Raw genomic sequence first — 22745 nt, 5'->3', positions numbered from 1 at the left:
CCTCCTGCCAATGGCCATGGAATGAACAATCTTGTAATCAGATCCTCCAGCCCTGTCAAGCTTTCAGACAACAGCAGTCCTGGCTGCAAGCATCATGACTGCAAGCTTAGGAGAGATTATGAACCAGAGCAACCCAACCAATCTCCTACATTTCTGACCCACAGAAACAACTCTGACAAAAGGGTAGAATTCTAGATGTAAAACACAAAATTGGAAAGCTTGGGCTATTAGATTATATAGAACTCTACAACCCAAATCAGAGGGTACGCACATATGGGCACATACGCACTTTCAAGCACATATGGGATGTTTACAAAATGTGGCCTGTGTATCAGACCTTAAATGAAGCTTTAATAAACACCAAAGAATTGGTTTCACACAGACTATATTCTCTGATCAATAACAATTATAACTGGGGGATGGCAGAATGGGTGAGCTGGTTTTGTTTTTGTTTCTAGTTTAAATGAATTGAGAAGGGAGTTAGGACAGAAGGAAGGAAGGAAGGACGGGCTTTTCTTCTGTCATATTCTGACCACATGAGGTCATGGAAGCTGCCATATTCTTATAGACCCCCTCCTTCTGCCCAGAGTTGATTGCTTTAGGGTGGAACCAGATTCAGATGGCCAGCCAATGAACACTTTTCCCAGGTGTGACACGCCTCTATATCCTTCCAATAAACCCCTTTTTGTCTAACCTATTTGCAAAACAAAACCAAAACATACCTTGGGTTGCCTAGGTGGCTCAGTCAGTTAAACATCTGACTCTTGGTTTCTGTTCAGGTTGTGATCTCAGTCAGGATCATGGGATGGAGGCATGAGTTGGGCTCTGTGCTGAGCCTGGAGCCTGCTTGGGATTCTCTCCTTCTTTCTCCCTCTGTCCCTCCCCTCCTGCTTGCCTGCTCTCTCTCAAAAAAACAAAACAAAACAAAACAAAAAACAAAAAACAACAACCTATAGGAACTTGAATAAATGGGCAAAAGTTGTAAATAGATCTTTTTAAGAAATTAATTTAAATTAATTAAATTAATTAAAAGAAGAAATTAAAGAAATGTTTAAAAAAAAAAGAAATGTTCAAATGTATCAGAAATTGAAGAAATACAAAGTCAAAACAATAACATACATCACCTGCGGCCCCATCAGGGGCAAAAGTCAGAAAGTTGGGTAAAGGCATAGGGTGAGGATTATGGCTGTTGGCTGTCTCAATGATAGAAATTTGTCATATCCTACAAGGACCAACAAGTGGATCCAGGCCAGCCTGAAGTTTCTTGCTACAAAGCTGTGTTCTCCGTCTCACCCTATTCAACCTCTTACCAGTGACTTAGATGAAGATGCAGAAAACGGGCTGGGAGGGCAGCTGATATTTTGAGAAAGGCATCATGATTCAGAAGGATTTCTGTGGTGAGAAGTGTGATCCTCAGACTAGCACTACCAACATCACCTGGAAACTGGTTAGAAGTGCAAATTCTTGGTCTCCACCCTGACTTTTAAGTCTTTAAAAGGCCTTGAGAGAATTTAAAAATAAACGGGAATGTCTGCCCCCTGATGGGTACTGGGGGGAATTTTTCCATGTCAAATATGGCCTTTGGGGGGAAAAAAAACAACAAACGTTTATTTCACATCTGCCATGTGCAAGGCTTTGAAGACAGAATTCCTGACCCTATTAAGTTTGCAGCCTAAGAGAAAAGACACGAACACATAATAGGTGATGGTTTGATGTGTTCTCTACTCCAGGTTTATATCAAAGGCTGTTACAGCATAAGGAAGGGAGCAAATGATCCTTCCTAGGGATGACAGTCAGAGTAGAACTCACAGTGAGTGCTGTTTCACGGGGGTCTTGAAGTGTAAGTGGTGTAAGGAAGCAGAGAAAGCAGGAGACACACTGCAAACAAAGGGAGTGTGAGATCAAAACAGCCAAAGGGGTAAATGCCAAAGGGCGTGCTAGGAGCTGAGAAAGGTGCCAAGTGTGGGGTTGGTGAAGGAGAAGGAAGAATAATAGGGAGTGAGGTTGGAAAAGCAAGTTGGGGTCTCTGATTCTGCAAATGGTCTTGAATGTTATTCTAAGTGTTTGGATTTTAATCTGTACGTGCTGAGTTCTGGTGAAGAGTTTTTATTTATTTATTTTTAAAGATTTTATTTATCTACTTGAGAGAGACCACATGGTGGGGGTGGGTCCTGGGGAGGGAGGGATAGAGGGAGAGGAAGAAGCAGATCTGCATTGAACAGGGAGCTTCGATCTCTGGATCCTGAGATCATGACCTCAGCCGAAGGCAAAGGCTTAACTGACCCAGCCACCCAGATGCCCTCCCTTTTTTAAATTTTTAAATTTTATTTCTTAGTAGGTTCCACACCCAATGTGGGGCCACGCTTTGGGTTTGGGGTGTAGCGATTACTTAAAAATGAAATCTTTGAAAAAAATATTTTAAAAAATAAAGAAAAGGAAAGCAGAAGCCTTCCCAGGAGCCTTCAGCAGACATTTCTATGTGTGTCTCATTGGCCAGAAGTATGTCACATGGTCACCTCTAACTACCTCTGTAGTGGAAACATGCAAGAAGTAATTGAGAACATCTGTTGGCTCAGCCAGTGAACAGTGTCTGAGGAACACATCTAAGGGATATTAGAGGTAGAGATGCTACTGAAGACTGAAGAAGACTTTGGGACTTGTGCTTGTGATGCTTCTTCCCACCTCAAGGACTTTCTCCTCTGCTTAGAAGCTCCACTGCTACTCCTCACCTAGTTAACCCCTTATCCATCATCTCTAGCCTCCAGCAGCCCTTCCTAAGGAGAACAGCCCCCGACCCTCACCTGGCAGATCAAACCCCATAATATAATATAATGGGTAGCACTGATCATACTTGAAATCTCATTGTTTATTTTTTATTTTTTAAAAGATTTATCTATTTATTTGAAAAAGAAAGACTGAGTGAGCGAGAGAGAAAATGAGCAGGGGGAGGGGAACCTGACATGGGGCTCAATCCCAGTACCCTGGGATCATGACTTGAGTCGAAGGCAATTGCCTAACCAAATGAACCCAGGCGCCCCTCACTGTTTCTTTTAAGTGATTGTTGGAGTCATATTTATCTCTCCTACTAGATTGTAAAATATATGAGGGCTGGGCCAAGTCTGTGTTTGATCACATTTGTCCCAAATGCTGTGCACTAATGACATTCAGAGAATATCTGTTGGATGGATGGATGGATAAAAGGATGAATGAAAGGATGGATAGACAGATTTTTAAGTTGAGAGATTTGCACCAATTTTGGCAAATTTATTTAAAAAAGTAATTTTGGGGGCGCCTGGGTGGCTCAGTGGGTTGAGGCCTCTGCCTTCGGCTCAGGTCGTGATCCCAGGGTCCTGAGATCAGGCCCTGCGTCGGGTTCTCTGTTCAGCGGGGAGCCTGCTTACCTTCCTCTCTCTCTGCCTGCCTCTCTGCCTACTTGTGATCTCTATCAAATAAATAAATAAATATCTTTAAAAAAAAAAAGTAATTTTGAAGAAAGTTTTCTCAACAAAACATGAGTATATTTTTTAATGGAACGTCAATTTGCCAGAAGCTAAGGGCTATAGCATAGTTTAAACCTCCTATGAATATATTTTTCTTTCACTTATATTCATGAAGGGGATATCGAATGCATGTATTAATATATTCATAAGTATATATTCTTATGCATTGAAGATATTAAAGAAATTTTTTATGTGAGTAAATCAGAATATTCAGTAAATTTAGCAAACTGACTATAGGATACTTTTTTCTGCTTCTAGCATCAACAGCTCTTTTTTGTTTTTTAAGTTTTTATCCATTTATTTGACAGACAGAGATCACAAGGAGGCAGAGAAGCAGACAGAGAGAGAGGGGGAAGCAGGCTCCCCACCGAGCAGAGAGCCCGATGCGGGGCTCGATCCCAGGACCCCAGGACCATGACCCGAGCCGAAGACAGAGGCTTTAACCCACTGAGCCACCCAGGTGCCCCGCATCAACAGCTCTTTGAAGACTTTAGAAAGGGGGAGGAATGGAGAGAGACAGGGCTGTCGCTCGAGAGGGGGAAGCAAGGCTGGGAGAAGCTGTTTGGGGACAGCTGTGACACAAGTGGTTTGTTGGCTGAAAAGGGGCAGTTCAGTGAAGAGGGAACAAGGGCTGAGGGGAGAAAGAGGCAAGTGGATAAAGCAAGGATTTGGGAGGGTCAAGACCACAAGGGATGAACCTTAGGGAAAGTAAGTGGACGTGGACTGCCATTTTGCTGGCTCCCAGTAAGCCACACCTTCCAGAGTTCATGCCGGTGTGTTGTCCCCTGCACTGACTCTGGGCCTTGGCCAATGGGGCATTAGAGAGAAGATGCCAGCAGACGCATGAGAAGTGCTTGCACCCTGGGCTTGTCCTCTTGGGGTTCTCCCTCTTGGAGCCCAGCTGTCATGCTGCAGTTGTTTGACTTAGCTATGGGGGGAGACCACAGGAGGACAGTCCCTGGGCTGACAGCCCCAGCTGAGCCCCCAGCCAAGTGAGTACCCAGCCTCAGTCATGATGCCACATGAAGCAGAGATGAGTATCTCCTGCCAAGCTCCGCCCACCTTGTAGAATCATAAGCAAATAATGAGTGTTGTAGGTTTTGTTTTGTTCTATTTTGTTTTTAAAGATTTTATCTTCTAAGTAATCTCTATACCCAATGTGGGGCTTGAACTTACAACCCCGAGATCAAGAGTCACACGCTCCACTGACCCAGCGAGCCTGGTGCCCGAGGTTGGGGGTTTGAAGTCAACCAAGTTTTGGAATGGTTTGCAATGGAATTGAAGTTTGGACTTGAATTCTGCTTTATTATAATTGATTGATGATATATTTAAGGTAGTTCTGTCTAGGCTCATTAGCATTGACCTGGCAAGACCACTTAAGGTTTCAAGACTCCTGGAACTCCCTTGATTCCTGGACCCACTGCAGTGGTTTTTAGTGCCGTGGTTCAAGGTCAGACTAGCTGAACTTGAATCCAGCCTTGGCCATTCACTGTGAGGTCTGGGTCAAGCCTGTCCTCTGTAAGGGCTTCTGGGGAGACATCGCTAAGGGAAAAGGAGGTCACTGAGGAGAAAGCTGAAGCAAGTGAAGGTGGAGTGGGTGCAAGAGCTGGTGTCCTGCTGGGGAAGCAGCTCTGTCCTCAGCCTGCTCTGCTGGCCATGCACAACACTCTGCCTCCATCAACAGGGCTCGCCTCTCCCAGATGCTACTCCTGAGGGACAGAAAAGCAGGGATAGGGCTTGGCAGCAGTGACGGGGTCACAGAATAAGTGATCTGAGACCTGGAAGAACACAGGCATCTTCCCCTGCCTAGAATCAGAGACATAGCTGGGGTCCAGCATTGAGGAGTGAGGCTGTGGGGGTAGGTTGGGGTCAGAGGTCCCCTAGGATGTTTCATTGGTAGGGGACCCCATCATCATTTTCATCACCACCATTGTCACCAACATTGCTGATATTTGCTGAGCTGTTACTATGTGCCGGGTACCGGCCTACACACTTTACAGGTGTTAACTCATTTGCATACACACGTTATTTTATTTATTTGAGAGAAAGAGGGAGCACATGAGAGTGGGGAGAGGCAGAGAGAGAGGGAGAGAGAATCTCAAGCAGACTCCTTGCAGACTCTTCACAAGGTCAGCACTTTAGCTTAAAAATTGGAAAGCTGCTGGGTTTGGAGCAAGTACTCAGAGTGCCATGCAAACCGTGCCCCCCACCACTCCCCAGCCAGCCACTCCCGCTGCCCCTGCCTCCTGTTTCATCTATTGGCCATCTATATGCCTTCTTTAAAAAAATGTCTATTCATGTCTTTTGCCCATTTTTAATTGGATTGTTTGCTTTTGGAGTGTTAAGTTTTATAAGTTCTCTCTAATTTTTGGATATGAATCCTTTATCAGATACGTCATTTGCAAATATCTTCTTCTATTCCATAGGTTGTCTTGTAGTTTTTTTGATTATTTCCTCCGATGTATACATCTAAATCCTTACACTGAATGCCACCTCCTTCAGGAAGACTTCCAGCTTGCTCCGCTCCTGGAAATGTATCCCTTCTCTCTTAACTTGCCCAGACTCATTGGTTTTCCCACTCTAATTCCAGGGCTTGCCACCCTCTGCTTCTGTGCCTGGGCTGACCATTGGGATGCAACCCAGGGCTCTTCGAAATGCCATCAGGGTTGTCCAGAAACAGTGAGTGGTGGAGCTGGGGACAAATAGCAGTAAGACACAGAGTCCCTAGGAAGGTGGCCGTCCTTCCTGCCTGAGCTATTCCTGGTACCCTAAATCAAGACGTGATTGCTATTGGCAGAAGAGTTGAGGTCAGGCGCAATCTACAAGGTTGGGATAAATATTTCAATATATTTATCAATGAGTTTTTTTTCCCTCCCCCTCATCTTGTTACTTTTTGCTATCCCTCCAAATGTATGAGAAGTGGGCTCGTTATCTCTGTTGTAGGGCAGAAAACAAAAATCACTTAATACCAGCCCTCTGCCTGGACTATCTCCATAGGTCTGGTCTAAGTCCTCGAGGTTGCGAGGCTTTCCTGGAGCAGACAAAATATCTGGGAGAAAGGTGAAAGCAGCTTGGCACCCTCTCCCCTTGGACGGACTCTAGGCCTGGGAGGAGGGAGAAGTCCGGGGTCCTGGGAGGCATGCAGACCTCGCCTGGCTCCCTGACAAACGTAAGCAGCTTCATGCGCAACCCCAGGGAAGGATGGCAAGAGAGTGCGTCTAGGTGCAGGACTTAGTTTATAGTTTTTTTTAAAAAAAATCTTTATTTGAGTGAGAGAATGAGAGAGAGGAAGAGAGAGGGCATGAGATGGGGGAGGGTCAGAGAGAGAAGCAGACTCCCTGCTGAGCAGGGAGCCCCGATGCAGGACTCGACCCTGGGACTCCAGGATCCTGACCTGAGCCGAAGGCAGTCACTTAACCAACGGAGCCTCCCAGGTGCCCAGGACCTAATTTAGATGGAATTTGCAGAGTCTGGGGCATAGGGACCAGGGGGGCAGGGAGGGTGGACATCTCAGCAGGAACTGTGTAGAATTTGTCCAACAAGATGACTTGGCATGTCTAAGATTTGGGGGCTGCAGGAGTGCAACAAAGGCAGGGGAGCAGGGGAATACGGAACTCATCTTAACTGCAGGAGAACTGCAATTAATTGTCCCCCCATTTTAGCAGAACTTATGAAGAATGAAGCTAACCCCATGGGCACCTGTGTTTGCAAACTGAGATTTCTACCCAGTGCACCTGTTCTTACAATGCGAGTCCTGGGGATCCAATCTGTTCCTGTTCCCATCTGCTGGGGCAGGAGGTGGAGGGGAGGGGCTGGCTTTCCCTGGAGACACCAGATGACAGTCCCCCAGGGAGCTAATCCTGCTGATAAAGAAAATACCATTTCATCCTCAAGGATCTTAAGCTTCTGTAAGAGGTCAGGGCACTTGTGGATGTTTCTCTACAAGCCAGGCAAAGCTCAGAAAGCTACGTAGCCCAGGTCCAAGGATCCAGGGATTCAAGGAGGAAAGAGAGATCTGATTGAGGCTTCATGGGAGAGGCACCATAGGAGGGTTGAGTGTGCGTAAGGAGAGTGTGCATATGGGACATGAGGAAGGGGCCAGGGGACTGGACTCATGGGAAGCCATCAGGAGACCGAGCCACAGGAGAACGCATTCTGGCAGTTCCTAACCTCCAGAGGGAAAGTTCATGTACAAATCAGTTGTTTGGAATTTGGAATGTGTTTTCCCATGGGAACAATACCGTAAATGGAGGCTGGGTTCTCAGGCCGGAGGATGGAAGCTGATTTACCCCACAATGTTATTCAGCGAGATTACTCAGAGTGATTTCCCAGATCAGGACTCAGAGAGATGGGAGCCTTATGCCGCAGATCCTTTCTGGGGGGCTGGTCCTGCCTTAGGCCAAGGTGGTCTTCTTGTCTGTGCTTTGGTTTGGTTTAGGCAGGGCTTAAACTTTAAAAAGCACAAGGTCAGTTTTAATTGTATTTAATAACAAAACTACCCGCTGTCATACATTTATAATGACATGTTAAAGGACTAGTCAGTTTGCAGGGAGTAAGATGAGATAAGCTCTAAACAGCTCCCAAATCAGCAGCCGGGCCAGTCTTAGCATTTTACAGTGGCCCAGACCGTCCTGTTCGATGTCAATGCTTCCTAATTCCTAATCCAGAAGGACTGGTGTCCTTATAAAAAGAAGGAATGTGGATACAAACACCCACACAGGGGGAATGCCAGACGAGAGGACGGTGTCTGTTACAGTTATGCTTTTCTGAGCCAAGGAATTCTCAGGATTGCCAGGAAACCACTCAAAGTGGCATGGACCAGACTCTCCCCCACAGGCTTCAGAAAAAAAAATACAGTCCTGCTGAAACCGTCTCCTCAGACTTCTGGCCCCACAACTGTAACGGGATTCCATTTCTGTTAAGGTTTCCATACTTTGTCACTGCAGTTCTAGAGACCAACAGGGCCATTACAGTGGTCATAGACAAGGTAATATACAATGTAAGCCCACCATCTTTGTGACAGCTGGGCCAGGGGTCTCCAACAAAGGCAGCCATCTGCAGGACCAGTGTCGCAGGACCTGGCCTGCTCCTGGAGCTATGCCCAGCATGCGCTCCCAACACCAGCCACCCAAGCAGACTTTCTTGGAGGGTTTGAAAGAAGTGCAAGAGGCGTGCCTGTCTGGCTCAGTTGACTCTTGATCTCGGGGTTGTGAGTTTGAGCCCCACATTGGGTGTAGAGATTACTCAAAAATAAAATCTTAAAAGAAGAAGAAGGAGGAGGAGGAGAAGAAGGAGAAGAAGAAGGGGGGGCACGTGGGGGGTGCAGCTGGTCAGGTGTGTGACTCTTGGTTTTGGCTCAGGTCGTGATCTCGTGGTCCTGGGATCCAGCCCCACCTTGGGCTCCGCACTCTGCTTGGAGTCTGCTTGGGGTTCTCTCCCTCTGCCCCATTTGCTTCTCCTCTTGCTCTCTCTGTCTCTAAAATAAATCTTTAAAAAAAAAAGGAAGTGCAAGACCCTCAGAGAAGGGGAACACAGGTGGCAGGGAGAAGCTGAAACCAAGAGCTCCATAAGCAGAAGCCATGGAGGAATCATGCATGATCTCCCAGCGCCCGTGCAGAGTGAGGAGATGCTCACCCCCTGCTCCTAGGAGGCTGGCAGAGCCCCATTTATCCTCAATAGGGGGCCAGTGTCCCAGATGCCCAGCATCCTCACCCACTCCCCTGGGGAGCCTTACAATGATCTCACTCCTGCCAGGTGACATAGCTGAGCTGGACTCTGCCCCCCCTGCAACCCCAGAGAGCCTAACACATGAAGACATGCAGCACGTGATCCCTGTAAAACGTACAGGAGAAACAGACAAGGCGCAACAAGAAAATAAAGGTCATCTGTGACCCCACCCCTGAGAAATAACCACCGTTAGTGTTGTAGTGTTTGCCTTTCTCTGTTTTTAATCTATGCACATATTTTTACAAAATAAGGTAGTACTATATATGCTGGATTAGAACATGGCTCTTGTCTAACTAGCTTCTTTTTTTTTTTTTTAAGATTTTATTTATTTATTTGAGAGAAAGATCACAAGTAGGCAGAGAGGCAGGCAGAGAAAGAGGGAGAAGCAGGCTCCCCGCTGAGCAGAGAGCCCGATGCGAGGCTCAATCCCAGGACCCTAAGATCATGACCTGAGCCGAAGGCAGTGGCTTAACCCACTGAGCCACCCAGGCGCCCCTCTAACTAGCTTCTTATAAGTATTTCCAAATTGTTTTATAAGACTTTATTTATTTATTTGAGAGAAAGAGAGAGAGAGCATGAGAAAGAGCACAACCAAGGGCAAGAGGGAGAAGCAGGCTCCCCGCTGAGCAGAGAGCCCGATGTGGGGCTCAATCCCAGGACCCTGAGATCATGACCTGAGCCGAAGGCAGAAGCTTAACGCCTGAGCCACCGAGGCATCCCTAGGCATTTTTCAAAACCAACAAAACTTGACCATTATTTGTAGGCAATGTTCCATTGGCTGGGGTGGGCATTAACCGATTTCTCTGTTGTTAGAAATTTAGCTTGTTCCCAGTTTTCATGTTTGTGCCCTTTGAGCTAACAATTTTCCCATTGGAAATATCTCCCACCAGAGTGAAGCCTTGGTTTCTGAGAGCATATTTACAGAGATATTTATTACAACATTATTTTTAAAAGATTTTATTTATTTATTTATTTATGAGAGAAAGAGTAAGAGATCGCGTCGGTGGGGGGAGGAGCAGAAGGCTTCATCCCATGACCCTGAGATCAGGACCTGAGCTGAAACCAAGGGTCAGACCCTTAACTGACTGAGCCACCCAGGTGCCCCACAATATTATTGCTAATAGCAAAAATCACTGGGACAATCCGGGTGCCCACCAATGGGGGAGTGGTTTAATACCTTAGGGCACATTTCATTGTACAATGAAGTTTTGGACTGCTATTAAGGGTGAGATGGGTGAATATTATTTGTAAAAATGATCATCATCGATTGTTAATTGAAAAAGTAGGTCAGAAACTAGTTACCTAATGTGATTTTTGCTTTTGATTTCAATTTTGTAAATGGAGGTGGGAAACCTCGATATGCTTTTTTTTCCAAATTTGCATCTATGTGGATCTCCATGGGGAAAATAACTTGCAACACCGTTAATATTGTTCACCCGAGGAGGTGGTGTTGGAGATATTTGCCTAGGTACACAAACTACGTATTGATTTTGCATTTAAATAATGTAGTAAAAGATATTTTAAGAAGTAGCAGAAAAAAGAACCCCACATCCCTGTGCAGGGATTGCAGGAGGACAGTGCAATGAAAAGAAAAATTTAAAAACCACAGACATATCCAGCAATGCTTCCTGACTACTCCCTGATCCTGAGCTGGTCATTAATCTCTCCCATGCCTCGGTTTCCTTGTCTGTAAAATGGGGGTGGTAACAATCTCTACCTGTCGGGGTTGATGTAAGGGAAGATGACAAATAGGCATTAACATTTTTGCACACCCTTAATCCAGTTTTATCTATAATTGGTACAATTTAAAATAATGTTCAGTGAAGGGGGAAAGAGCTATTTAACCCCCACCCCCTACACACGCAAGCGGTGAACTCTGCTTCAGAAGCTGCCCCCAGATTAGCTCTCCTAAGCTCCTCATAGCTAATTCCCTTCTTTCATCTCTAAATTGTGTTGGTGTTCAGCGTGGTGGGCAGGTCTCTGGCGATGGGGAGAAGAGGGGGGACACAGGGGCCGTTGGGGAGTTGGGGGCTGCATTCCTTGGAAACCTCCAGGATTGATTTTCACCACTAGCAAACAGCTAAGGGTCCCCTAGGGAGCTTCTATGAGGAAAATGGTATTTGGGGTCAGAAAACAAAAAGTAGATTCTCTAATGTAGCTGTGACTGTGGGACCCGGAAGGACACCTGTCTGGTGCATCAGGCTCTTTGAGGTCCCTCAGAGATTCCTGCTGCCATTCCTAACCTGGCCTTAGGGTGGCACTGCTCCCTTTGCAACAGTGGCCTTTTCTTCTGCCATGCCGCTGAATTCTACCACCAGCTGGAACTTTGCAGCAGGACTGGCCTCAAAGCTGAGGAGTAACACAAAGACAAGAGCCTCAGAGCGCATCATGGGCTGCAGCTCCAGCTCTCCAGGTCTCGCTTGTGTCCTGCAGCTCACAACCCAGAGGGACTAGGACTCCCTGGTTCCCACCTCCACATTTTTAGGCCAACTCCATCTCCAGCGTCCTGGGCGAGAGGACAAGTGGAGGCTCATGGACTATGTGTCCAAAAGTCTTCTACGTTAGTCAATCAAGCTAATACACTATTAAATGACTTAGGTCCCATCCTCCCACCTTGACATTTATACCCTTTCATAACAACCTAGAAGACTAGGTTCCAGTGCAGGATTTTTTTCAGACTCTTCAGAGATCAATGTCAGAATATGGTGGCTTGGGAGGACTGGCTCCTGGCTCCCCACCTGCAGGCCTTGACCTACCCCTTCTCTGCCCATATCACCCCTGATCCTCCAACAGTGCGAGCACCCTCGCATATATGGCTGTGGATACTCCAGCCCAGACATATGATCTTCAACCACACCTACACTAATAACCAATAATAGTATATATCTACACACACACACACACACACACACATATATCGTAACCAACTATCCTCATGACCTGCATTCGTAACCACCCCTTGGCTATTCTGAGGACCTAGGACACGCACACTGGTAGAGAGGGTGACCCAGGGCAGAGGGACCTGGAGAAGAGGCTCCTGCGGGCTTTGGAAGAGGGCATGGTGTCAGTTGGACCAGAATTCAGGGTTCTAGAACCCAGAGTCCAGTCTGGGAGTGTGAATGCGTTTCCTAGGGCTTCTGGGATCAAGTACCATGAACTGGGTAACTTAAGACAACAGAAATTTTTTTTTCTCTCTCTCTCTCTCTCTCAGATCTGGAGGCTGGAAGTCCAAAATCCAGGTGCCAGCAAGGCCATGTTCCCTGTGAAACCCACGGGAAGAATCCTTCCTTGCCTCTTCCCAGTCTCTGGTGGCTTGTCGGCAATCCGTGGTGTTCCGTGACTTATGGCTGCAGCACCCCGGTCTCTCTCTGTGTTCACGTGACTCTCTCCCATCATGTGTCCGTGTCTCACGTGAACTGATTACATCTGCAACAACCTTATTTCCAAATAAGGTCACCTTCTGAGGTACTGGGGGTTAAGATTTCAACACACCTTTTGGGGGCTACTATTCAATCCAAGGGGATCAGACTGAAGCAGTGCAGAGCAGGGGCCCTTCTTGCTCTGGGGCAGGAGGAAATGACATCTCCAACCCCACCACCTTTGGGCCTGCCCCTAGCTACCTGGATTCCCGAGAATCTGAATCGTGAGAGGCCAAGTTCTCCCGTGGTTCCTCTGTTCTGCTGTGGATGCCCCTCGTGTTCAATGAGTAGCACATTAAGGAAGACCTCGCCCCACATGTGAGACCACAGTAGCTGCCCCCAAAATCTTCCTCTCTGAGCCCTCAACCATATCGTCGTAAAAACAGCAACCTAACATTTCTGTGGACACTACAGGCCTACAGGAACCGGGGCAGGGGTTGGGGGAGGTGGGAGCTGTCCTTTCGAAAGCACAGAGTGCCCTTCCTTTCTCAAGGGACAGATAATTCATGCCTTAATGCAACTCTCCATCTGCCCAGGCTCCAGCTGATGGGAAAGCAGGCTCCTGAAGCAGCTCCAGTGAGAGATAAGGCTCTTTGCCTGAAATAAAAAATTCATGAACAAAGACTAGGGATCGGGCACGCAGATAGCTGCCAAGTTGCTGTCCTCTGGGGACATGGCAAGGAGCTCGAAAAGCCAAATGGAAATTTTCTCTTCTCTCCAGCACCTCCGGTCATGCTCCCCTTGTTTGCGGGGGGGGGGGTCCCTTCTCTGCAATACCTGGTCACACCCCTTCAGTCTCATTTGAACCCCTAGGCCCACACCACCAATGCCCATATGCTAGGGCATTCAGGAAGAGGGTACCTCTCCTTACCCAGACCAGCCCCTGCCAGCAGCTTCAACAAGCTGGCACTGCCTGACCCCCTGCCATCCCCAGACCTGAAGGAGCTCCAAACTGGCTTTTATTTGTCTCCTGGGGGGACCCCACAGATGACTACCTGTTCCAATTCCCTAGCTCACAAATCTGATCAAAACTCATATTGTTGGTCAGATGGTCCTAACTCAGCTTGTGAAGGTCATTAACTTAAAAGAGCTGGAGAAATTGACTCTCGTGTAGGGATGGGCTTGAGAAGTATGACTGGTTAGCCTAGGGTATGCAAGATGGCAGAAGAGTCACAGACACCATCCTAGAGAGGGTGAGCACTGGAGCAGAAAAGGGGTCAGAGGGCAGACTGCTACCAGAGAGGAATCTGCCACAAAGGAAGTCCACCAGGGAGTTCTCAGGGAGAAATGGGGAGCTTGAGTCTCCTGAAAAGCTGTCATGTCTCCTCCCAGCCACAGGAGTCGCTGTAGGAAAAAAAAACTCACTCCACTGTCCCCTACCAGGTCAGCAAGATCCTTCAAAGGAACACAGCCTCCTTCATGAGCTTGGGGGGGCGTCCCAGGCTCCCAATGCCTTGGCTCTTGGTTTCTAGTTTTTTTAGGCATTCATACAGCCCTTCCCATTCTCAGAGGGATGTGGCTTGAGCAGCTGCCTCTCATTACAAAGCAACCCTGCCCCCACTGTCTGGACCCTGAGAACCACCCCAGGGTCTGCTTTTCAACTCCACCGCCTCCAAACAAAGGATTTGTCTAGCCATTTCCTCCATATTAGAGATCTGTAGGGGAGAACACAGATCTCAAAAACCTACAGGCTTATTTGCTCACAGCCCTATCCCAAAAGGAATAGGGGACCCCTCACGCTACATAAACAAAAAGGTAAACCTAAGTTCTCAATGATACACCTGGAGTCTTGCAGTTCAGGTAAAAGGTTATGGACCTCAAAGTCCAATGTGTCTATGTCACGAGGGGGTGGGGGTCTCCATACTACCAACACCAGCTGGGTGCCCTACAGGTCAACTCAGTTCTGACCCTATCGACTCAGATTCTGCAGGTAAAGAGCTCAGTCCTATAAGACCGCCCAACACTGCAGACACCAATCACAAGTCCAGATTGTTACCTGTACTTCTGACCGACTGGCTATTATGGAGGTCCCCATGACCTTTCCCTTGGGTTCCATTAACTTGCTAGAGAAGTTCAAAGCACTCAGGACTAAACCTGGTTACTGCTGGGTTATTGATTCATTACAAAGGATATTAAATGATATGAGTTAACGGCCACATGAAGTAATACTTAGAGCGAGGTCCTCAACAAGGGAGCTTCTGTCCCTGTGGAGTTTGGAGTTTGGCATGGTTGCCCATGGAAGCCTTCTGATTCCTCAACCCAGAGGCTCTCTGAATCCCCTCATTTTGGGTTTTTATGGCGGCTTCATTAGCTCCCATGATGGAGTAAATCATTGGCCATTGAGGACTGAACTCAATCTCCCCTCCCCAGAGATTGGAGAATGATTTCAACTCTCTAATGACATGGTTGGCTCCCCTGGAAACCAGCTCCCATCCTTAGGCACTTCCCAAAGTCACCTGATTAACACACACAAAAGGTACTGGGACCTCTTTCATTACTTAGGAAGTTCCAATGATTTTAGGAACCATGAAGGAAGATGAAATATATGGTTCATATTATAAATCACAATAGCACACTAGGATACCACGTTCAAGTGTAATTAATTGTTTTTTCTTCTACGTGTGAGAAGTCTTTTGGGGCTTTCCCCTTCAGATTATAAAAGTGATTTGTACTCACGTAGAACACTTGAAAACTCTAAATATAAAGAAAAATGGTGGGGAAAAGATTCTACAGCCTCACTACCCAGAGGCAAATGATCAATATTTTGACATATTTCTTTCTTATTTTTGCTTTGTGCCTTTTTAAATTTCACTGGAAATCATACAAAATACATAATTTTGATCAAGGTATTTTTCCATGACATTAATAATATTGCAACCATATTCATGGCTGCACAAATGTCCATAATTAGTCTGTGCTATAATTTGCCTGATCAGTTCCCTGCTCTTAGACACCCAGGTTGCTTCTGTTGTTTTGCTGATTTAAATGATCTGATTCATATTTCTGCATAAATCCTTGTCCATCAGTTTCATTTCCAGAGGAAATATTCCTGGAAATGAAATTACAAGGTCAGAGTCTCAAAGGCTATGAACATTTCCAGAGCCTTCTTGCATATTGTCCAGTGGTGTTCTGGAAGATTTGACTCACCAGCTGAGTAAAGGGCTGTCTCTAAAAGACCTAATACTAAGCCCCACCAGGTATTAAGACCAAAGCCACACCAGCAAGGAGTGACTGCAGCACGACTCGACTCAAGGAACAAGAACAGGGGCAAGTCCCAATGTCAAGGCTCACAGAGACCGCTGAAGCCTGCACTTTTAAGACACGAATACCGGAGGGCAAAGCGCACAAAGAGGAAGAGAGAAATCTTTTGGACCCCAGAGCTGGAAGGAAAGTGGGTGCTTAGGCCATACTGAGATCCAAGACAAAGCAGCATTGTAAAGAAGGGTGGATAGGGGCTCCAGTGTTGTGGTTCATTCAGATCGGGCATGATAGGCATCAGGGATAAGTCTGGAGGAGGTGAAGGAGTTGTTGTTTTTTTTTTTAAAGCCATTTGGGAATGGACTCAGGCTGATGGTTGGTTCACAGGCTGGCAAGAAGAGAATGGGGTCATTTCCGAAGATGCTGGATTGTAAGATGGACATAAGTATGTCAAAGAAGAGATCTAAGCCTGGCGCCTCTCACCGTATTGATTTCCGCTGCTTTCTGGATGGGTCACTTTGAATGGAGGATAATTTCCTTTTAATTTTTTTTAATCTTGTTTATTTGATTATGTCAGTCACAATGCTTCTTGATAGAACATGGGATCCCTTTCTTTTTTTTTTTAAGATTTTATTTATTCGACAGAGAGAGATCACAAGTAGGCAGAGAGGCAGGCAGAGAGAGAGGAGGAAGCAGGCTCCCCACCGAGCAGAGAGCCCGATGCGGGGCTCGATCCCAGGACCCTAGGATCATGACCTGAGCCGAAAGCAGAGGCTTTAACCCACTGAGCCACCCAGGCGCCCCATGGGATCCCTTTCTTTTTAAGGATTTATGTGTTTGTTTGTTTGTTTGTTTGTTTGTTTATCGAGAGCGAGTGGGAGGAGAGGCAGGGGGAGAGAATCTTCAGGCAGATTCCCCACTGAGCTCAGAGCCTGACTCAAGGCTCCATCTCACGACCCTGAGATCATGACCTGAGCCGAATCAAGAGGCAGATGCTGTGCCTCCCAGGCATCCCCCCTTCTTTCTTTTTAAATCAGGTTTATTTTTTCCTGATTACACAAGTAAAACTTACTCATAGACAAAACCCGTAATATATAGAAAAGCATGGGGTGCCTGGTGACTCAGTCATTAAGCCTCTGCCTTCAGCTTAGGTCATGATCCCAGGGTCCTGGGATCGAGCCCCGCATCGGGCTCTCTGCTCAGCGGGGAACCTGCTTCTTCCTCTCCGTCTGTGTTCTCTCTCCCTCTCTTGGTCTCTTTCAAGTAAATAAAAATCTTAAAAAAAAAAAAAAAAAAACAGCTTACAATTTCTCAATTTCTGCTATCCCAAATGAACGCAGGCTTTTTCATGATATATTTTTTTAAGATTTTATTTATTTATTTGACAGAGAGAGATCACAAGTAGGCAGAGAGGCAGGCAGAGAGAGAGAGAGGGAAGCAGGCTCCCTGCTGAGCAGAGAGCCGGACTCGGGGCTCGATCCCAGGGCCTTGAGATCATGACCTGAGCTGAAGGCAGAGGTCTAACCCACTGAGCCACCCAGGTGCCCCGCTTTTTCATGATTATTCAGAGAAGTTTTCGTTCCTCCTCTACTTCCCCCTTCTATCTAGACTATAGATTAGGTTATCCTCAGACATCTGCAAATCCATTCCTTCTTGCTTCGGTCCTCTTGCAAGACACTGCACAGAGGGAAAACTTCCTTGGTGACCACAGAGAAGGGAGTCTGGGCTCATATGCTAGTGTTAGCTACCATTTACTTCCTGCTGCCCATGCTCCCGGCACTTTGCATAGATTATCTGAAAAGGAAATTTCACTAGTTTTTGCATATAAGGAAACTCACATTCAGTCATGCATCCAAAGACACTGGCTGGTGGATGATCAATTTGGAATTCAGGCCTGCTCTGGGCACCCCTGCAGTGTCTATGGGTAACTGTTAGGCTCTATATTCTCTCTTTGGGAAAGGTTAAAGTTGTGCAACATTCAGCATCCTCCACCCCGCACCCTCCACCCTGTCCCGGGGTGTATTAGTTAGCAACAGCTCCTGGAACAAAATACCAGAAACCTGGTGACTTACAACAATAGAACTTGATTCTCCCACAGTCCTGAGGGCTAAAATCCAGGTATGGGCAGGACTGGTCGCTTCTCAGAGCTGTGAGAGAGAACCTCTCCCCCACCTCCTAGCTTCTGGCGGTTGCTGGCTGTCCTTAGTGTGGCTGGCAGTGCCTCACTCCAACCCCCGCCTCTGTCATCCCGGGGCCTATTTCCCCATGTTTCTCTGTGTCTTTCTATCCAAAATTTCCTTTCCCTTCTTTTTTTTTAAAGTTTTTTGCTTGTTTTGTTTTAGTAATCTCAACACCCGACACACCTGTCATTGTAGGGGCCACCCTAAGCCAGTGTGATCAAATCTTGATTGTATTTACAAAGACCCTACTTCCAAAGTTATAGATATCAGGGGCAAGAACCTGATCATATTTGCTGGAGGACACAAATTTTTTTTAAGATTTTATTTGAGAGAGAGAGCATGTGCACAGGCAGGGGGGTGGGCAGAGGAACAAGCAGACTCCCTTCTGAGCAGGGAGGTCCATGCTGGGCTGATCCCAGGACCCTGAGTTCATGACCTGAGCCCAAGGCAGGCTCTTAACTGACTGAGCCACCCAGGCGCCCTACCCCTGGGCATTCTTGTGAGCAAGCCATCTTCCTGCCCTATATCCTTTCTGGGGCATGGCAAGGACACTACTCTCTGTTCAAACAAGAAAACAGGAGGTGCCAGAGGTCTTTCCCGAGCCAAATCCACACCAGGAGAGCCGGATACACGCATGTGCTGAGCCACTGAGCCTCTTGGTTGCAGGCCAGGAGAGTCAGCAGGCCCGCAGAGAGACCGAACAAAGCCCAGGGGAGAAGTGTTTCCCTCTGGTGTCCGCAGCCGAGCTCCTGAGGACGCAGTGACGGTGACATGCCCAGCTGCGGGAGTCGTCCCTCCTCCAGGATGCCTTGCCCTCTGAAAACCTTGCAAGGTCCCGGGGCTCAGGGACTTTGGGCTCTGAATAATAAGAAGGCAAAGGTCTTGAGATTCATAATGATTTCCACTCCAGATAGGGCCAAGGAGGCAGGTTTGTTTTGCTTTGTTTTATTAGAGAAATCTGTGCCTCTGTTACCCCAGCAGGTGACTTAAGGGGGTGAGACGCGAGGAGCGACGGAGGCTCCCATGCCGCACCCCCGTGCTTGATGGAAAGCTCACCCAGGTAGAGGCTAATCATCCCAGGCTGGATTTCCACGTGGCTGAGGGTCTCGAGGGCATAGACACCTACCAGGCGGCCCAGCCGCTCACAGGGGCGTCTGCAGGTGCGCCTCCACCACCCGGGGCTCGTGGGGGTGGGCGTGGGGGGCCTCGGCAGTGCGGCCCCGCCGCCGCCGGGAGGCGCTGTGAGCGGCAGCCGCCGCTGGGACGCGTCCAGGGGGTGAACTCGCGGAAGGTCCGCTGCGGCTTCTGCTCCAACCCCGCGGTCTCGTCGGTTCTTGGCAAAGAAGGGAGGTTTGAAGGGACTGAGGGGCCTCGGCTCTTTCCCAAAAACCCGGCTAGAATCCCACAGCACCCTGGACACCTAACTCCTCTGCAGGGAATTCCCCGCTGGGCCACCCCCCACCCCCCCTTGGCTCCGAGGGTCCAGACCACCAAGGTAGGTCACACCACCCCGATTCCCTGGGCTCTGCCCCCTAGGTGACCTGTTTGGTGAGTGAATTAATTTGGGATTGAGTAAGCGAGAGAATGCAAGAATCCCAGTTCAGGGCAAGTCTCTGGTCACACCCACTAAGTAACCTTCCGCTTCCTTCACCCTGGAATAAGGGAGGATTTCCTTCCCCAAGACCCTGGCCCTAGACCTCACGGTCTGTCCTGTCTTCTCCCCACTGCGGGGCATTCGGTGGGCAGCCCAGCCTCTTGCATGCACAAACTCGCTTAAGGAGGGCCCAGGGAGAGATATTTATAGTATGGAACTGAACCGGTTTTCAAAAAAGTGTGCGAGTGTTTTAACTGTGTCACTTACCAACGGCTCCTTGGCAAACTGTCTCATTTTACATTTTACACAATTTTATTGTGCTTGTGGCTTGTGAAGATGGGGTCTAGCTGGGGTGACTTGGCTCCCTGATGTCTGGGGATTCTGCTGGCAAGAATGGAGGCCTGGAGGGTATCTCAGTGGTGGGGTCTGGAGTCACCTTCATTGTGGGCATTTGAGGCTGGCTGTTGGCGGGAACCCCAGCTGGGCCATCAGCCAGAGAACACCCAAGGTGTGGTCTCTCCATATGGGCTAGTTCCGGCTTCCTGGAACTAGCTGGTCATTGGGATCCAAGAGAAGGTGTCCAGGAAAGCAAAGGACAAGTACATGTCATTTTCATGATCTTTAAGTTGTATAATTAACACACAACAGAGAAAATATAATGTGAACAGTTTAGAACTCTTTAATGTCTCTCTGACCTCCAGCCCAAGGCAAGCCCTCCTCTGAATTTTGCGCTAATCATGTTCTTGTTTTCTTTATAGTTTTGCCACCCCAGCTTTATTCTTTTTTAAAAAATAACTTTATTTATTTATTGGACAGAGAGAGAGAGATCACAAGCAGGCAGAGGGGCAGGCGGGGGGGGTGGGTGGGTGGGTGGGGAGAAGGCCCCTTGCTGAGCAGAGAGCCCGATGTGGGGCTTGATCTCAGGACCTGAGCTGAAGGCAGGGTCTTAACCCACTGAGCCACCCAGGCGCCCCACTCTAGCTTTCTTCCTAAAATGGTATACTATTTAGCTTTGCCTGTTCGCAGACTTTGCAAACACAGAATCATAGAGGTATTCTCGTGTGATTTTGCTCGTTCACTTTTGTACCTGGCAGGATTGGCTTAGTTATGCTTGGTTACAAATATCATCAACATCTCAGTGCCAATATCGGCACTTACTTCTTACTCATGTTACATGTTTGTGGTGGAGTGGCTGCAGTTCTGCTCTGGGATCCTGTAGCCTTTGTCTGGAACATGCCAATCTCAGGGAGAAGGAAAAGAGAAGGGGGTGGGACAGGGGCTGGCTTTTCAGTCTTTGACTCAGAAGTGACCTGTGTCCATTCTCCTTACATTCTGTTGGCCAAAGCAAGTCACATGGCTGAGCCCAAGGTCAGTGGGGTTACAAATATAATCCTCATATAGGTAAGGGTCCCAAAAGACGTAGTCCCAGAGAAGAAACATGTATTTTGGATCATAACACAAGCTACCTCAATAGACCCCATTGGTTGCAAATATTTTTTCCCTCTTTTCTGCAAAATAAATCACTCCTCTCAGGAGACAACTTAAATTCTCATCTAACCATGGCACCAGACTTTAAGCCCAGCATTTCATGATACATCAGGTCTGGATGTGGTTCCTCTAGATCTGGAGATCTAGAACTAAAAAGACATTATCCATTCCTTTCGATGGATGATGGAACCACAGGGATGGAGTGATCTCAATCCATTTAGAAAGGAAAGAATGGGGAACATAGTAGTCCCTGGTCTATGGAAATCTTGAAGTTCGCCTGGGCTGTCACTGATCCTGGGTGTGGAGTGTGTCTCTTGATTAGGTCCTAGTCCTGCTCCCGGGAAGAAGGGAGGTCCTTAGGCTGCTGTCCTTCTGGCCCTTGGCTCTGCCATCTTGGAGGTCCTTCCTATTCTATATTCTAAAGAGAAGACTATGAGATTTTCCCACCTGCTTCTTTGTGGAAGATTGTATTAGTATTAAAAATATCCATTGCCCCATTATCCATTATGGATATTAAAATATCCATAATATCTCTGTGGGTCCCTCACTACTGGAGGCTTGTAAGTGCTCTACCCATTGATGACAAACATGGTAACGTGACTCTCTTGACCAATGGAACATGAACACAAGTAACCAGTGTCATTTCCACGTAAAAGCTTTATTAATTAGGGTGGCTAACCATCTCGATTTGCCCAGGGCTACTCTACTTTTAGCGCTGATGTCTTAGGTCCCAGGAACCACTTAGTCCTGGACAAAATGGGACATTTGGTCCCCCTAGCTTTAAGAATCATTCTGTGGCCAGCCATTCTCTTTCATCCCTTTTCCCTGAGGCCAGGAGTGTTCTAGCTTAGAAGCCTCTCATGAGCCATAGTCACAGAATGAAGAGGAGAGGCAGCTGATCGTTATGGACATGTAACATGAACAAGCAATAAACCTTCGGGGCTGTGAGTTACTGAGATGGAAGTGTCACTTTTCTGCAGCCTTAGGTGTAACTTAGCTTGAGCTGATTGAGATAGTGTAACAGTATTTTTTACATTCCGCCTTTCATTCATCCATTTCTTGTTGTCCTGGCAAGCTCTTCCTCCTCCTCTTCTCCCTAAGGTTATGCCAAATTTCTCCTTGAAATTCCGGGACCGTTGTGAGTAGGGTTGCCAGAAAAAATTCAGAACACCCAGTCCAATCTGAACTTAAATTGAATTTAGATATTAAACAATAATTTTTTTTAGCAATTTTCACCCAATTTAAATTGACCAAATTGACTGAATTTAAATCTTTTTTACTAGTAAATACACTAAATTTTAAAATTTTTACTGTTTAAAATAATTATAACTAGTATGTTCCAGGCAATATTTGGGACATTCTTACACAAAAATTTATTTCCTGTTTATCTGAGATCCAAATTGTACTGCATGTTCCGTATTTTACTTGTTCAATCTGGCAACCTTAGGCAACCTTCTGAGATGCCTTGGAAAAGAATACTCAGAAAATTCCTTCTACAGAGAGACAGCAACATGGAATGGAATTGTCCCTAAAATTAAATGATCATCGGATTTACCAGGGGGTTTCACTTTATTTTTTTTTTAATTTTAAGAAAAGATTTTGAAAGATCTTATTTCTCCATTTGAGAAAGAGAAAGAGA

The 22745-nt window shown here is 47.0% G+C and overlaps 1 protein-coding gene across 1 annotated transcript in view; it reads right to left on the bottom strand.

Annotated features, from left to right (window-relative positions):
• Positions 1 to 19912, bottom strand: part of LOC131835444 (uncharacterized) — a 28493-nt gene extending 8581 nt beyond the window's left edge. The window contains 2 exon segments of the mRNA XM_059179738.1: positions 19081 to 19357; positions 19886 to 19912. Of these exon segments, the coding sequence (XP_059035721.1) occupies positions 19081 to 19357; positions 19886 to 19912 (304 nt within the window).
• Between the last annotated feature and the right edge of the window lie 2833 nt (positions 19913 to 22745).

Source organism: Mustela lutreola, chromosome 7 (assembly GCF_030435805.1).
Source record: "Mustela lutreola isolate mMusLut2 chromosome 7, mMusLut2.pri, whole genome shotgun sequence".
Classification (NCBI taxonomy): Eukaryota; Metazoa; Chordata; class Mammalia; order Carnivora; family Mustelidae; genus Mustela; species Mustela lutreola.
Note: the sequence above shows the minus strand (reverse complement) of the source record. Positions and strands in the feature narration are given on the sequence as shown.